At 36.0% G+C, this 17,369-nt stretch overlaps 2 protein-coding genes across 3 annotated transcripts; one reads left to right on the plus strand and one right to left on the minus strand.

Moving 5' to 3' along the window:
* Positions 1-1,862: 1,862 nt before the first annotated feature.
* Positions 1,863-8,128, minus strand: LOC102612172 (pyruvate kinase isozyme A, chloroplastic-like). The gene is made up of 6 exons (XM_006479554.3): positions 7,461-8,128; positions 7,196-7,286; positions 6,869-7,062; positions 5,574-5,695; positions 3,276-3,754; positions 1,863-2,584 (listed from the first exon to the last, which is right to left on the minus strand). Exons 1-6 carry the CDS (start codon positions 8,013-8,015, stop codon positions 2,283-2,285), a joined length of 1,743 nt encoding a protein of 580 aa, XP_006479617.2. The 5' UTR covers positions 8,016-8,128; the 3' UTR covers positions 1,863-2,282.
* Positions 8,129-8,464: 336 nt separating this feature from the next.
* On the plus strand, positions 8,465-10,375 carry LOC102612477 (histone H2A variant 1). Of its 2 annotated transcripts, none has more exons than XM_006479555.4 (3): positions 8,465-8,626; positions 8,957-9,077; positions 9,709-10,375. In XM_006479555.4, the coding sequence occupies exons 2-3, from the start codon at positions 8,964-8,966 to the stop codon at positions 10,003-10,005; spliced, it is 411 nt and encodes a 136-aa protein (XP_006479618.1). In that variant the 5' UTR covers positions 8,465-8,626; positions 8,957-8,963; the 3' UTR covers positions 10,006-10,375. The 2 variants fall into 2 exon arrangements, with proteins under 2 accessions (XP_006479618.1, XP_052293957.1); XM_052437997.1 differs by having other exon boundaries at positions 8,617-8,641.
* Positions 10,376-17,369: the final 6,994 nt, after the last annotated feature.

Genomic DNA, 17,369 nt, shown 5'->3' on the forward strand with positions numbered 1-17,369 from the left:
TTGATGTTGTGGAGGGATAAATTGAAAATTGTAATTCTAAGAAGCTTGTCAAAAATAAATAAAAATGTGGGGCTATTCACCCACCAAATTCTTCTTTACACTTATTTTAAAAAATAAATTTATTATTAAATATTTAAAATTTAAAAAACTCAACATTATTCTTTACTAATCTCTTTTTCTCTTTACCTTATAATTACGTATTCTCTTTTTATTTCTCTTTACCTTATAATTACATATTCTCTTTTTATTTTTACATTCTGTAAATTAAACATTCACTTTTATATTCTTTTAAATTCATTTTTTTGCCCTTTCTTGATATATCATGACCTCTATTTCATGCTTTTTTGTGCATAAGAATTTTTTTTAATATTCATTAACTTTTATGGTTAATAAAAATTAATTTATTGACATTTATTAACTTTCATAATTGATAAAAATTTGTTGATATTCGTTTTTAAATAATGCGTTTTGTTTCTCTTAATGAGTGATATCAATTATTTGCGTTTAAAAGAATATATGTGAATGAATTGATGAGAATTTGTGAAATTAAAAAGATAAAAAAAATGATTAATTAAGTAATAAAATTCTTAACTAAAAAGAGAGTATAGAGAAGAAATTGGTGGGTTAAAATAGCTTCACCTTAAAAACCAATAATAATTGAACAATACAAATGAGCTCTTGATGCTAAAAACTGAGTGAGTTCAATGAAAACTTATGCATTACACATATTGATCTTTAAAAAGGCAGCTTAAAAGAAAAAAAAGGAAAAAAATTATTAACGAGACCGTATATATTATAAATTGAATTCATGTTATTCACGTATAATCTGAATTTGATTTGATTCGAACTCAATTGAATTCTTTGTTCGGGTTAATTAGACTAAAAGTTCGAATGATTTTTTTCCCAACGTACTTAAATTATAAGTTAATCCGAACTTATCCAAACCCAAATTTACCAACTCCTAATGCAAATACAATCATCATGTCGTTCTTGAATCTCATTTTGATACTATTTTTCTCGTTCTACTCATCTAATGATCCATGATTTTCAAGAGAGAAACTTATACAGGACCATCTCAGAGTATCAGTAGACAGTCGAGTGCAGGACTAACTTAAAGTGAGACCAACCACTAAATTTATTATTAAAAAATCAATAGGACCTTATGGAGAACCACCGCTTTTGCACATAACAACAGAGCATTATTGGACTGTGCTAAGATAATAGAGTAGCTCCATATAAATATTTCTCAACTTTTAGCAAAGGCTATAAAGCTGCATCAGTTAATGACATGTTATAAAAATTTTAAGTTGTTAGCTGTCCATTTTTCATCAAGAATTTTGTTGGGGCACACATATGCATTTATACCTAAGAAAAACTTGTGTGAGACAATCCAATGGTGCTTTGTCACGTGGCAGGCAGGTCAAGGGTTATAATATGAATTCCACTGATATTTAAATGTTAAATTTTGTGGATTCCATAACAGGACCTATTGCTGGTCCCATAATTAGACACACTTCTCTATCCCATGACAAAACCCTATTAACCGTGTTGAGCTATTGGAACAGCCCCGTACAAGTCCTTAGTAGCAAAGATATTCATAGCACAAGAGAGCTTCTCATGGGGTTAAATGATAGGCAATTCTTTCACTTAAAGAACACGCTTACCATTAGATCTAAATTGGCAAAAATCTCCAACACGCAAGACGTTTTGTGAGGGGTATTAAATACCACATGCATATCAATAATCAAGTAGTTACGTTTTTTTTTTTTTTTGCAAACTTAATTGCATTCAATCAAGTCATTATTATAAATGAAATTAATTCACGTCAATTAGATCCCACAAATAGAGAAAAAGACATTACCTTCCTTAATTACATTCAATCAAGACATTTCCATTATATCTTATTTGCATTGTGTTCAAATAGAGGGGTAAATAAAAAAAATCTCATTTACGTAACGAATACTCAACCAGTGTGTTCCCCTTTCTATGACAACTAATTTAAATCTGCAGCTAATGAGACTACTTCTAAAGCCAACAATGCATTATAATTTATAAAACAAAAGCAAAAGTGATCCAAGTGAAAAGCTTACGATTATTGCTCCTGCTCATCTGCCTCTCAATGGTCTGCAATGTGTTGAGGTTCAAAAGGAATATCATGACAGGGTCGACTCCTTTTACCCTGCCAAAACATTTACGACTTCCTAACCTAAATATGAATAATATACACCCTCATTTTTAAGTTAAATTAATAAAGAAGTCCATAACGCAGTGTATATTCTGCTTCAGGGAACGTTTATAACTTGAATGCATTGCAGCATATCTGAGACAACAATGATAAGGTCACCGGACTTGATCAGTCCTCTTGCTTTAAGCAAGGAGAAAGTTTGGTTTAGGTTGCTCTCCATATCATCAGAAAAGTTAAGGCAGAAGGGCACCAAGCCCCACTGCAGGTTTAAGCGCCTCCGCACAGATGACATTGGAGCAAATGCAAATATTGGGCAGTCAGGCCGACTACGGGACAAAAGAGATGCCATTTGCCCCGTTTTTGTGTAAACAAAAAGGGCACTTGCTTTCAATTTATTGGCTGAAAGTTCAAAAACACTTGTTACTACAAAAGCAAGGAAAAACATTCACGTAATATAATTAATACAACAAGGTAAACATCAATGGTAGAATGTGAAAAACGGATAATATTGTTAAGGACAACCAGAACATAATTTAGAACAGAAGTGCAACCAATTCAGCAATTATAAAATGTGAGTCTTTTGACAGTTGCCCATAACATTGTTGCATTTCACTGAATCAAATAGTAAAAAATCAAGTTTGACTCCAGTGTCAACAGAAGTGTCTTTTACACATTGCTACTTTTGCTTATATGTCATAATACTACCGTATCCAAAACTAAACTCTGCCTGTTGTCATAACACTAAAGGCAACACCAATTAGTAGGTACAACAGGCAACTAAAATCAAATGAAAATCACATGTATTTAACAGTTAAGGGGAAAAAAATGAAATCAGATGTCAAGCCAAGCTTAAAGTGAAATTTTACAAAGCTGTAAACTATGCATAAAGGTGAAAGCATTACTACACTTCAGAAGAAATCCTTCTTATTTCCTCAGTTGAGATATAACTGAGAAGTCACAGAAGCTGATGCTTACACATGAACTTAAATGTTTGATTGTTGGCTATTTGGAATTGACCAAAGAAGAAATTTTAAAGAACATAGAACTCATACCAAGTTAAATAGCTTGGAGGCAAAGACAGAATGGTTACCTATTTTTGCAGCTCCATTGCATATCTCCCCTGGAATGCCCGCGGACACAGAAGATGATATAGGTGGAGGTTCAAAGGTAGCGTGTTGCTTGCCCTCCCTACACCATTTCTCAATTCTCAAACTGACACTTCTGAGCACAGCTAATGCCTTATCAGGGAACTGGCCCATGGCTGATTCACCAGACAGCATTAGAGCATCTGCCTGCTGTCTAACCAATTCAGAAACATCAGCAACTTCAGCTCTAGTTGGTATGGGATATTCAATCATGGACTCAAGAAGCTGCGAAGCAACAATAACAGGCTTATTCAACTGCCTGCACAGCTGAACAATCTTTTCTTGAATTGAGGGGACCTGTTCCAATGGTACCTGGGCACCCAGATCCCCCCTGGCCACCATAGCTCCATCTGATGCAAGAATGATCTCATTCAAATTTTTCAGAGAGTCAATACTCTCTATCTTAGCTATGACAGCAATATTACTGCAGTTATAGAAAAAGGTACACATCAAAATTACATAGAAATTTCACGGGCTTCAGCTGCTATGGGAATAAAGATTAATGAAACGTACGAAAACAATCACACATAGATCAGCTATCTGTAGCCATATAGAGTTTAAACAGAAAAGTTATATCAGATCGTTGATGTAATACAAAAAAGACGTAACACACGATGACAAGAAGAGAGAAAAAACATTTCTCACAACTGGCACATTGCAAAAGAAACTAATCACTTGAATATAAAACAAGTTACTCACACCAGTGAGGACATGGCTTTATGTATTTATGATTGGGTCAATCATAGACATTAGAATTATGTGTAATAAATTAAAGGATATGATGAAAAGAAAAGTTTAGGCTAGTAAATATTTGGCTGAACTTATGTTGTGTTTACTTTCTGGAGTGGGAGTGAGAAGTGCGGATTCCTCCCACTCCAGTGTTTACTTCACTAAATTGGGGAGGGATTGAGAATCCCACTCCATGGGCCCCATCCATTTTTGGAGTGGGGAGTGGGAGTAGGACTCCCATTGGATTCCCACTCTCACCTCTCCATTTTCTACCCTTTTTTTTAATTTAATTCAATTTATTTTTTATAATTAATAAAATAAAATAAATAATATTATATTTATTTGAATAATATTATTATATTTAACTAAATAATAATTTGCATTGATTCTAAGTTAAAATTATTTAAAAATAATATTATTATATTAATAGAGAATTAATAAATATAATATTATTATATTTATTTTAAAAATAATAGTACTATATTTATTTAATATTAATAATTAATAATAATAAATAGTTTATTCTAAGAAAATATTAATTTTGTACTAAATAATATTATATTATTATTTTATATAATAATAAATTTAACATAATTATATTTAAATTAATATAATTATATTATATTAAATAAAATAAAATAACGTTTCATTTTATATTAAAATTAAAATTAATAAAAAATTGTGATGTTCATAATTAAGAATATTAATAATTATTATAAATTTACAAATATAATAAAATAAATATTTATTCATTAAATATATTTTTTATTAATTTTGTAATTAAAAACTATAATTCTTTAAATAAGGATAAAATTATAATTTGAAACTATTTACTCCAAATTTAAAACAAAGTAAACACATAAATTGGATTATGATTTCCATTCCTAAATAACCTACTCCCACTCCACACTCTCAATCCTAGGATTCCCACTTCTCAGGATTCCGACTCCAATCTAAAAAGTAAATGCTACCTTAGGGTTAGTGGGAGTGAGGAAAAATTTAACACACATTAACTGACAAGGAAGTGGAAATGCAAGCAGAATATAGTCTGATACACTAAAACTTTATCAAATAAATGCAAAACTATCTGAAGAACCTTAAAATACAGTGTAATATATGCTGCTAAGAAACAACATAAAGAATACTGATCACAAAGAATAAATCATGTGAGAATGTGAATATTAAGACTTCGTTCTGAAGAACTACATTATCAAAAACCTTTGACATATAAGACATGATTCCCAACTGATGGTTGGCATTCACATCTTTTATTGCAATGTTGGGAGAATTATGCATGCTCTTTGCCTATCTTAAGGGATCCTTTATAATGTTTACAATAAAACTTGCATGGCAAGCTAGATTACGATGCTGATGTCAGTCTCCATAATCTCCAGAAATCACTCCTCAGTTAAGGTGTACAGAGTAGTTTTATATACCTTCGCTGTTTTAAAATGGAGAAACAGTTTCTTGGTGCAGTAATTTTATATAACTAAAGCTTGTAATAAATGGCAAACCTTGCCGGAGATCGAGAAGCAATGTAACTCTTTAGATGTTTAATTACTTCAGCTGACTTGACAAAAGACACTGCAATGAAATCAACGCCCTCTGCAATTCCATAGTCAATATCCAGCCAATCCTGTGAGAAATTTAAGTCTTAGAACAATACAGGAAATAAGTGCATTCAAATCAATGATCAAGAAGGACTCAGCTAGATAATCGTTCAACCACTTTCAAGAAATTGAGCTATTGCACTCCCCCAACTTTTTCTAAGAGTCAGAGCTGAGTTGAAAAGAGAATGCAACTGAATAGTAGGTATGAATGAGAGAGACAAAAAGAAAATAAGACATTGATGAAAGATGCTTGCATTTTCTATTGGAGAATTGAACTCTTGACATTGAAAATTATCTGAAAGTAATACCCAATATCACATCCATTGGAAGAAGGAGAATGATATTACTTTACAGTGAATTCTAAAAGGGAAATTTACACTCGTCCACCTGTTTGTTTTGCCTTTTTCAAAAATACACAAACACTTTTTTTTTTTTCAGTGCGCCACCTGAAGTTTGCTTTTTGTTGCATTTTTCCACTTCCGTCTAATTTCCGTTAGTAGATTTAACGGAATGTTAACGAAATGACCTTTTTACCCCTCAAAATTACAATTTAACCCAAAATAAATGGAAATTGGAGATAAATTGGATGTATTTAAATTTTTTCAAAGGTGGATGCTAGAAATTGGAGGAAAATAGTGTTTGTTGCTTGCTAAATTTAGAAAATTTGTATTTATTTTTTTGAAAGAGAAAAAATAAATACAAATTTTCTAAATCTAGCAAGTAATAAACACTATTTTCCTCCAAAAAAATAAATACAAATTTTCTAAATTTAGCAAGCAACAAACATTATTTTCCTCCAATTTCTAGCATCCACCTTTGAAAAAAAATTAAATCCATCCAATTTATCTCCAATTTCTATTTATTTTGGGTTAAATTGTAATTTTGAGGGGTAAAAAGGTCATTCCGTTAAATTTGCTAACGGAAATTAGACGGAAGTGGAAGAATGCAACAAAAAGTGAACTTCAGGTGGCGCGCTGAAAAAAAAAAAAGTGTTTGTGTATTTTTGAAAAAGACAAAACAAACAGGTGGACGGTTGTAAATTTCCCATTCTAAAATATTGATTTTAATTAGGTCCTGAAGACAGGATTGGTTTGCACCAGATTAAGGTATGAGAGGATTAGTGCCGGTTTCTAAAACTTGTTTCTTGATAAGTGGCTCCACAATTACTTCATACAAATAATCACTCAGATGTCATTAACCTTAGAAGAAATGGTGGGCAGCATGGCATTATGCTCTTGAACAAGACTTCCATTTCTCCAGAAAGTAAGATTAGCACGAGGCAGCAACAATCCAGGATCTGTACAGCAACAGATAACATCTGGACCAATCTTCTCAGTCACTACAAATCTCACCATTCCTCCATCAACAAGAAGTTCATCACCCACCTTTATATCTGTCGTGACCAATCACACAATTGCAAAATATCAAATGCAAAATCAGTTATTTTACTCTCTCAAGTTTCAGCAAATATAAACAAGAGGCACCTTGAAAGAAAGAAAGATTCTACAGGAAAATAAACACTGTACCTTCAGCAAAGCCATCATAATTGACACTAATTGTCCGTTCAGGACAATTGGAACCAAAAGACCGTACAGTGAAGGTCCAAATTTCACCATCCTGCAAAATATGAGCAACAGATTACTATTGGTTCCAAATAAGCTCAAATAATAAAACTAACACTTGAAAACATCATCGAGTATTATTACTAGTACCTTTCCCTTTACAGAAAATACTAAAAACTAATTACAATTCTCTCTCTCTCTCTCTCTCTCTCTCTCTCTCTTTTAATACCTCTGCCTTAGATGACGTGGCGCCACCAAGATCTCCCATGTGAATCTCACTCCCTTGGGTGTCCATCATAATGGCAATGGCAAAACCTCTCTCTTCGTTCAGCCTCCTCACGTGCTCGATCACTTTTCGGTTCCACTCGTGCGTGCCGTGGCACATGTTGATACGCGCCACGTTCATACCTCCGACGGCCAATGCCTCTAATTCATCGAAGCCACACGTCCGTGGACCTATCGTGCATACAATCTTCGTCCGGCGCTTACTCCTGGATCCGTTCTCCTTCAGCTCCACCTCCGTCGCCCTGTCAACCTCCATTGCTTCCGTATTAACCGCCGTCAGGTGCGGAGCGTTTGATGGTTGGAACGTCGCTGTTTTTGATGCGTCGGGGAGTAATACATTAGACTGGACGGCTAATATTGGTTTGAATAACGGTGCTTGACGAGAAACGCGAAGGTGGCTTTTCGGCAGGGGTATTTTGGAGAATGTGTGTGGTTGTAAGGCAGCTATGGAGAATGAGGAGGAGAGACGGAGAGATTGCGACGTAATTGACGGCGTCATTTTAGCCGCCGTCAGTGAGTTACGATTTAGGATTTCGGTGAGGGTTTAAGGAGGGTTTTGGGTTTGGACAGCACTTGCATACGAACAACACGCAAGAAGGTTACGACTTTAATGACTTGCGAGATCAGCTTTGTGGATGACGATTAGACAAATGGCGACAGAACACGTCGTGTGGGTTTCTTTTGACTACAGTGTCCACGTTTTGTACACCCTCAGTAGTCGGCACTTGGTTTACGGGCCAACTTATCGGGCCCGACCCAAATTCTAGATGAGCCACAGTCCAGAAGGAATTGCGTTTTGATCAGCTGTTCACAGTGCAAGAGTCGATCATTATTTATTGGGCCACGTGTCGAGCGTGCAGAGGTTCAAACTTTTCAAAGGGCGAAACTGGCAAAGTGCAAAAATTTTGAAATCCACACAAAATAAAAAATAAAAAATTGGGAATTTCCCACCTAAATGAAACCGAGATTTGGGTTTCCCGCACATTTAAAAAGTTGAAACCTACCGCCCAAATAAATAATAAAAAAGCCCAAATCCAATTTAATCGGTATCAATTCCACTGTTGTCTAAAATCTCTCTCTTCTTTTCTCTTCGGCTTCCAAGATTTTCAGGTCTTTCTTCTCTGCGTGCGTCTTGGTTTCTCAGATCTGGATCTTCTTTTCGCTCTCACCTCTTGCTTTATGTTTTGGATTGTCAATGATGTTTTTGTAAAAGACTTAGGGAAAATTTAGATCTCATTCAAAACATATCTGATTTTTCTTTCAATTTTTTTTTTGTTGGAGACCAATTTTTACCGGATCTGGGTTTCTTTCCAGTTAATTTTGTTTATTTATTTTTATTTTGTTGCATATCATGGTTTTCTTCCTTTTATTAAGCGTTGTTTTTAATTTTTTTTAAGAAATATATTTTGTGAAATAAAATTGTGTTGAAAATTTGAGCAGGTGAGACATGGCGGGAAAAGGAGGGAAGGGTCTTTTAGCAGCGAAAACCACGGCTGGTAACAAGGATAAGGACAAGGATAAGAAAAGGCCAATTTCCAGGTCATCTCGTGCCGGTATCCAGGTACTCAAATATCACCCTTGAGTAACTTAAAACTTCGCAGCATTTCTTTTATTTATTATTTTTTTATACAACTAAGTTTTAATCATAACTTGCGGATTAGTTTGTGTCTATGATGGTTATTTAGCTAGACTTTTGCTTGCTAGGTCAAAAGAATAATGGACAGTAGCAAGTGGGCACTTGTAATTTGATCTTAGTTGAGCATGTTGGTTTGTGTTGCAAATAGAACTGTCGGTATTTTGTCTTACTCAATGTTAAATTTCTAAATTTATTGTAGACAGAAGTGTAAAACTAACATGGGGATGTTCGCTTGTATGTATCAGATTTATTAGTGGTTAATGGGATGCCTCTGTTTGTGTGTGTGTTTACTTGATTTGTTATAGTTTTTGTTACCTGAGTTACTGCCATTTTTAGTATTTAGGTTAACATTTTCAGTATTTTGAGTTACTATTTCTGGCAAGTATTTGGAAACTAAATGTAGTGAGCACTGTATTATACAGCTCACCTTGTGCTAGCTGTTGTTATGTTATATAACATAAGTTATACCAGTTGATGTCTGCTTGGTGAAGATATTTATACCTTTTCAGCATTTGAGTTTAGATTTTCTTACAGTTTCTGTTTTGTATGGGATTAGTTTCCTGTGGGTCGCATTCACCGCCACCTCAAGTCAAGGATTGCTGCCCATGGACGTGTTGGGGCCACTGCTGCTGTTTATTTGGCTTCAATCCTTGAATACCTGACTGCTGAGGTTCTTGAGCTGGCTGGGAATGCAAGCAAGGATCTGAAGGTGAAGAGAATTACGCCAAGGCATCTGCAGCTTGCTATTAGAGGAGATGAAGAGCTGGACACTCTCATCAAGGGGACCATTGCTGGAGGTGGTGTGATCCCTCACATTCACAAATCACTTATCAACAAAACTACCAAAGATTGAGTTCTTTGCGTGGTTTTGAATCGCTCTCTAGTGATGACTTTGGTTTTATGTGTTACTGTTTTCCAGTTAGGGTAATCTTGGACTCATTTTGTGTTTTTTAGTAGGTTGTCTAGAATATCTTGGTTAGTACATATGGCTTGACTCTTAGGTTTGTCCTCTGGATCTAATATACTCATGTTTGGAGTAGGAATGTTGTTCGTTATGTACTATTTTTGTCTTGTTTCTTTTTCTTTCTGTCACTGTTTCCAATTCATGTTCTCTCCTGCTTTGCTTCCTGACATGATTATGAAAGCAGCCATCATCTGTGTTTCTTTATAATTTAGGACTATTGCTCACTTTTTACAAAATGTATTGTTGCTTTCTTGGTGTTTGTTAATTGCCTTTTCTGATTCTTATTGCAAGCAACTAACTTTAGCTTAATTTAGCATTTCAGATTGAGATTTTGCATGCCTCAAATGATTTACTACCTTAGTATTTTCTGCTACTTGGGTTGAGGTTGACCTTGAACTTGAGTGTCTGAGTTGAAAAAAAATTAATAATAAATAAAAATAAAACCTTAGTTTCCGTGTCTCTTGGAAACTGTACTTTGTTATTTTCCCGTGTAAGTTTAATGGATTTGACAAAATGATAGAGAAGTTTAATAAATAGATCGTCGCACGTTCCTTTTGAATTTTGGCTCATGCATTGGTCACTAGACTAGAGGACATGAGTGGTTACGATTAATATTTTAATGAATCACAGTGAAACGGCATGCTGAAATGAAATTTTTAATATGATAATGATATTGCTTGGTGAGGCTTTCAAAGTTGAGTGTAATGGCTATTTAATTTCTTACGAAATGGAAAATAATCTGGCTTTGATGGGCACTGGCACACGTGAATCATTTTTTTATTTTTCGTATCCTCGGAATGCAAGGTTGATTAACACTTGCAAAAATGAAAGCAATTCATCGTAAGAATTAAAAATGAAAATTAATCTGTAAGATCAATTGTATGAATGTGGTGGAACTTGGAAGTTACTAGTTTAGATAAAAATGAATTTGGATTAAAAGGAAAAAATTTTATAGTTTTTTTTAATCTTTTGTCGAAATTGATTATTTATAATAATTTTGATTTTGGGTCGAAGTTCATTTGTAAGTGTAAGATCAAATTATAAAAGGCTTAAAACTCACAAAAAATATAGACTTAATAAGACCAATGTACTTATAATTCTAACTAAAGTGTTTAAGTATACATACGACAAAACGCTAAAAGCATGTAATTCATTAAAGAATAACATATGTCTATTTTTTATAAAGAGTGACTTAGGTTTATTTTTTATATAAAAAAAATGATTAGGTCCATTTTTTATAAAAAACGACTTAAGTCCTATACTTACAAAGAATTATTTAGGTCTATTCTTACAAAGAGTAATCTAAGTCTAAATTTACAAAGAGTGATTTAAGTTTAATTTTTACAAAGAACGACTTAAGTTTATTTCTTACAAAGAATGACTTAGGAATTTGGAAAAATATTTCTAAGTAAAACGCCTAAAGGACGAGTTTTCGACAAAATATCAAAAGACATGATTCCACAAAGAATTATCTAAATTCATTCTTTACAAATAATAACTTGGGTCCATTCTTTATAAAAAACAATCTTAGTTCATTCCTTACAAAGAATAGCCTAGACGCTTAGAAAATATTTTTAGATAAAACGCCTAAAGAGCAAGTCTTCGACAAAAGGTTAAAGACATGATTCAACAAAGAATAACCTAGGTCCATTCCTAAAAAAAAAAATGACTTAAACACTTAGAAAATATTTATAGGTAAGAGCATTCTACAAATGTGTTTACGGGCATATATATATATATATATATATATATATATATATACACCTACAAGCAAAAACACATTATATGAAATGGGCCTATGGGTAAATACATATTCTACATAATGAGCCTCTAGGAAAATACACATTTTACATAATGCACCCACAAGCAAATACGTATTTTATGAAATGCGCCTATGGATAAATATATATTCTATGAAATGCGTCTATGGGTAAATATATGCATTCCACAGAATACACCAACGAACCAATAAACATTCTAGGTTCTATCATCTACATAATCGTAAACTTGGTTTCTTTAAGGAGAGTGAAACCCTAGAAAGATGGACGAGCAAAACAGCTTCGGGAAATAAGCCTATAGGCTAACAAACATTCTGCGAAATGGGGCAAAATGTTACAAAATCAATCCTCTTTGTAAGGAATCAATATGTGTGCCAAATTTAAGCTAAAGTCTATTAAAGGTTAATGACCCAAAAATATGACAAATGTTTAAAGATTACTTGTCATGAACAAATAGTAACACATATGAATATGTGTCTCTATGCATGGGGTTTGGCTGATACTTGTCACAAGAAAAGTGATACCAGTTAGGGTAAAGTACGTGGCGTTGTTATACCAGAACTACAACAGTTAAGACTGTTCTTAGGACCAGTAGTCCGCAAGCTCGGGTTTCCAGCCGATATACTTTCGCAAAACTTTTAAAACATTTTTCTCGGGTTATACAACCCAAAACAGACTTTCCTTTAGTCTAAAACAGGGTACCAAACCAGATAAGAAATGATCAAAAGTTTTCTGATGCACAGGATCCTTAGAAAAGGCAAGTGCAGAGCATACTTCCTTAGGTTTTCAAAATGAACAAATTTAATTCTTTATTCTTTTTCTTTCTTAGAGCTTCATTTGCAGAGAGAGAGAAGAGTTTTAGGGATTCATGTTGTAAGAAAAAACACGAGTTTATTTCTTTCAAACTTCTATATCTTACAAAGGAGGGGAGAACTCTTTATATAGGAGAATTCTCAGGGAAGATAGGACATGACCCCTATCTTGTTTTTCAAAAGCAAAAGTAAAGATACGACAACCTAGATCATGACTTCTTAAGTGATCATGACCGATAGCACACCTTTTGAGAAAGCCAAGCCCACCGATCAAGACTTTGACAAATGGACAAAAGCTAAAGCATGCGTACAAAGACTTTTACAAGTGGCAAAAGCCAAAGCGTAAGGCAAGCCAAGACAAAACCATAAAGTAAAACGTAATTATTACAACAAGACAAACTACTTTATTGAAAGCAACAAGACAAACAACTTTATGGAGAGCGGAGATTCATGTACTCGTCTTCGGATGAGCTTTCGGTCTCATCTGGGTCCGTATCACCAGAGTGAGGATGCTTTTGGAAGAAAGTTTTGGAGAGCTTTGGATGCTTACAGGAGGGACCACGGCATGGTGGATAAGGGCAATTATAGTCTCTGGGAGTACACTTCGGAGTATACTTAGGGAAAGTTTGGGTGGCTTTGTCAACTTGGGATGGTTGAGCTGGTCGTTTGGAAGATTGGGTTGAGGGTCCTGGTACGGAGGGGCCAGGTTCATCCATTGTTGGTTGGGGAAACTGGTGGAGGTGTTGGCTCAGAGGAAGAAAATCTTCCCATGGATCTTGTGAGTCTTGGTAAAGGAAGTCAGTGTAGTCTGGTCGTTCTTCTTTGATGATGATGCCAGTGGACTTAGGTTTAGATATAGCAGATGGAGTGGGTATCATGAGAAGGTCATGTTGTGGACCTAAGTAGGTGTGAGAGATATCTTTAAGTGGCGGAGGTTGGTGGTTTAATTGGCAAAGGTAATTGTGCAGGACGTCTTGTATGTCATTTTCAATCACAGCTATATGTGGTGCAGTGAACCATTCATATACCTGATCTTGAGTCCAAAAGAGATGGGTGTCTGGATGTTGGAAGTATGGCCTGTGAATAATAAAAACTGATGTAAACATATGTGCTTCAGGGGCAGGCATACGGTCAAGGTTGTAAATTTCGGACAGTTGTTGCAGTTTCTTTCTCCACCATGGGATGGGGGAGAACCATTCAAGTAGGGTCCAGGTAAGGGAGGTGGCGTTATCTGGATTAAGGAGGTGGTCCAGAGTGGGAGAAATGGGGAGGACTAACTTGGTTGCGTAAAGGACTGTTAGGCACCAGATGTACCATAACACGTCTTCAGTGGTGTCCCTGGCCGGATCAAGGGTTAAACCGGTAAGGAACAGATTTTCTGGGTGGAAAGTGGAAAAAGGAAAAGGGTCGGTGACAAGGTAGGCTTTCATGAAAAAGCGAAAGAGAGCTTTTCTAGCAAATTCTTGGATGGCGAAAACAGAAGAGAAGGTTTTGTTGAAGGGAAAAGTTTTCTTGGTGAGAGCTTCTGGGGGTAGTGAGGTAGCCATGGAGATAATTGGAAAATGGTAGGTGGTGGAAAACAGGGTGAGAGGGTCTTGTGGTTTAGAGAGTCTGGAGAGCATATCAGGGATGAGGTTCTGGGATCCCTTTATATGCTTGACTGAAAAGTCATATTTGGAAAACCAATCTTTTAATCTGAGTAACATTTTTTCGGGAACAGTTTTACCTTTGAAATGAAAGATATTGGGGAAGGCTGAGCTGTCCATTCGGATGAGAAAATGGTGTCCAATCAGATGATACTCAAACTTTTTGATGCCATTCTTGACCGCTAAGATTTCTTTAAACACGCTATGGTAGTGCTTCTGTGTTTCAGAAAAATGTCCACTAGCGTAAGCGATAAAGTGTTCCTTGTCATTGAGTTCTTCGAGGAGGATGGCACCCCATGATTCATCACTTGCGTCTGTCTGTAATATGCGCTTGCCATCAGTAATCAACTTTAAAGGAGGCGGATTTTGCGCAATCTGCTTGAGAGTAGTGACAGCACGTGTGTGGTCAGCATTCCATTCTGGGGGCTTCTTTTTCAATAAAGCCGAGAGATGATGAGTGTGATGGTCCACATGTGGGAGGAAATCACGGATGTAATTGATAATGCCGAGAAACTGTTGGATTTGCCTTTTGGAAAGTTGCTGATCTGGAAAGTGAAGCAATTCTTGGGCAATGTGCTTTCCTGGCTGGTAGTGTCCATCTTTAATGATCATACCAAGGAATTCAATATTATCTGTAGCAATAGTGCTTTTCTTGGCCGATAACATGATTCCATGACTTTGGATAATATCATAGAATTGGGACAATAGGTTGCGATGTTCTTCATGCGATCCTGAAAAAAGCAAAATATCGTCAATGTAAATCAATGCATGATGCAAAATGGGCTGGAAGATTTGGACCATGGATTTTTGGAAAATGGAGGGGGCAGTTTTGAGGCCAAAGGGTAGGACGGTCCATTGGAAATGGGCATTGGGAATACAAAAAGCGGTTTTGTAACGTTCGGAGGGTTCAATGCCTAGTTGCCAAAAACCAGATTTTAAATCAAATTTTGAAAAGATCCGGGCATTTTTGAGAAAAGTGAACATGCTTTGTCGGCGAGGTAAAGGGAATTTGTCATCTTGTAAAAACATGTTTAATGGCTGGTAGTCAATGACTAGGCGTTTCTTTCCTCGGACAATTTCAGAATGCTTTTCAACATAAAAGGCTTGGCAAGCCCATTGGGAACTTGTGGGCTCGATTAAACCTTGGGCTAACAATTGTGAACATTCTTGTTGGGCTAGGAGTAAGTCAGAAGGACTCATTCCTGGATGGGTAGCTTTAGTTGGGTTAATGTCTTCATTGAGTTTGAAGGGTAACTTAATGAAGAAAGACTTATTTTTCCACAATGGATTTGGATGGGTAAACTCAGAATGGGACTCTGGACAGAAACTCAAAAGTTTGGTTGAAATATCCTGGTAAGACTGGGGAGTTTCAGACAAATTGTAGAGTTTCAGAATGTTTGTGAATGGTTTGAACATGGACTTGACTCGGATTCCAGTGGGAATGATTTGGAGGTGTTTGATTTGGTGAAGGATGTCAAATCCTAATAAGATATCCTTATTAGGAAGAGTGGAACCAATAACCTTGGTCCAAATGACACAATTTGGGAAGATTTGAATACCAATGGATTTTTTGGTAATCAAAGAGGTGGTGAAGAGTTTGCCATTGACAGCTTTAAAATGTTCTTCAGACTGGGTCCAATATTCTGGTGGAAGAATATGGGGGTTCAACATGCTTCGTTGGGCACCAGTATCTATAAGACCAATTGCTGGAATGGGCCTTTGGAATTTTGAGGGCAAGATTTGGAGTTTGATGGATGGGATAGGAACTGTAGTATCAAGGGAGAGTAACTGTTGGTGGAAAATCACTTGAGACTGGTCACTATCTGAGTCAGAGGAATTTTGTAGTGCGAACACTGTTTCATCGTTGGGTTCATCTTGTTCAGAGAAATAGAATTCTAATTCATCTTTGGCAGGAGAGTAGTCTGTAGTTGCTTGAAGATGCTCAACCAACCGGATGGCCTTTTCTCTTTTGTTGGGACAATCTTTGGCATAGTGGCCTTTTCTCTTGCAGATGAAACATCTGCTTGATTGTTTTCGTTTGAATTCTCTGGAGGAGGAAGATTTCTTTCTGAAGAACCGGTAGGGCTTTCGGGATCTGCGAGGTTTGGATGAAAATTCTGGAGTTTTGAATTTCCGAAAATGCCGTTTTTTCTTTGAACTGCAATCGCAATCCTTTTTCTTGTGGCATTTGATCTGCAAATAAGGCTTTTTGCAAGCACTGCGGAAAGGTTCTTTGTCTTTCAACAGTTCTTTGAAAAACTGTTTTTGCTCGCAAAGTTTGTCAAGACAGGTTTTGGCAAGCTGGAAGATTTTGCCAAGGGAGATGTTGTCTAGGGAAAGATTGGATGCTGTAAGTTGTCTCTGGATGTCAGGTTGGAGTTCTTCGGGGAGGGAAGCCAGAAAGACATGCTTTAATGTCGGCTCATTGAATCCATTAAGCTTATAGAACAGCAGGGACATTCGCTTATAATGGAAGTCAAGATCCTTAGCATTGAGGGAGCAGCATTTCATGTTGAGGTAGTCTCGTCTGGCAGCTTCAAAGACTGCAGAAGGGTCGCCAAGGAATTGATCATGAAGTACAGCAAGAGCACTTGAAACTTCTGGAAGGTCAACAAACTGTAACTGGCGATATTGTCCTAACGAATCAAACCAATCTCTTAGAGCACCCGTAAAACGAGTAGCAAATTCTCTAAGGACTGATTGAGTTGTTGCTCCTGTTCGTAGCATCTGCAGGTCAATCCAGGCAGACATTTCATTGAGTCGGTCACGCCATTTATGAGATGGAAGATCATCAAATGTGAACCATGGACCATTTGACGATTTTTGACTGGGTGGATTGGGCTGGGCTGGAGAAGGTTGGTTTGTGGCAGAAGATTCAGGCATTTCTTCTTCAACTTCGGAGGGAATATCAACATATGGTTCTGTATGAGAGGTTTGGCCTTGATCAGGTTGAGCCATCAGGATTTTGGTAATATCAGCATAGGACTTTTCAGAGTCACTGGTGGATGCTGAAGATT

The sequence above is a fragment of the Citrus sinensis genome, chromosome 3 (genome assembly GCF_022201045.2).
Source record: "Citrus sinensis cultivar Valencia sweet orange chromosome 3, DVS_A1.0, whole genome shotgun sequence".
Lineage (NCBI taxonomy): Eukaryota > Viridiplantae > Streptophyta > Magnoliopsida > Sapindales > Rutaceae > Citrus > Citrus sinensis.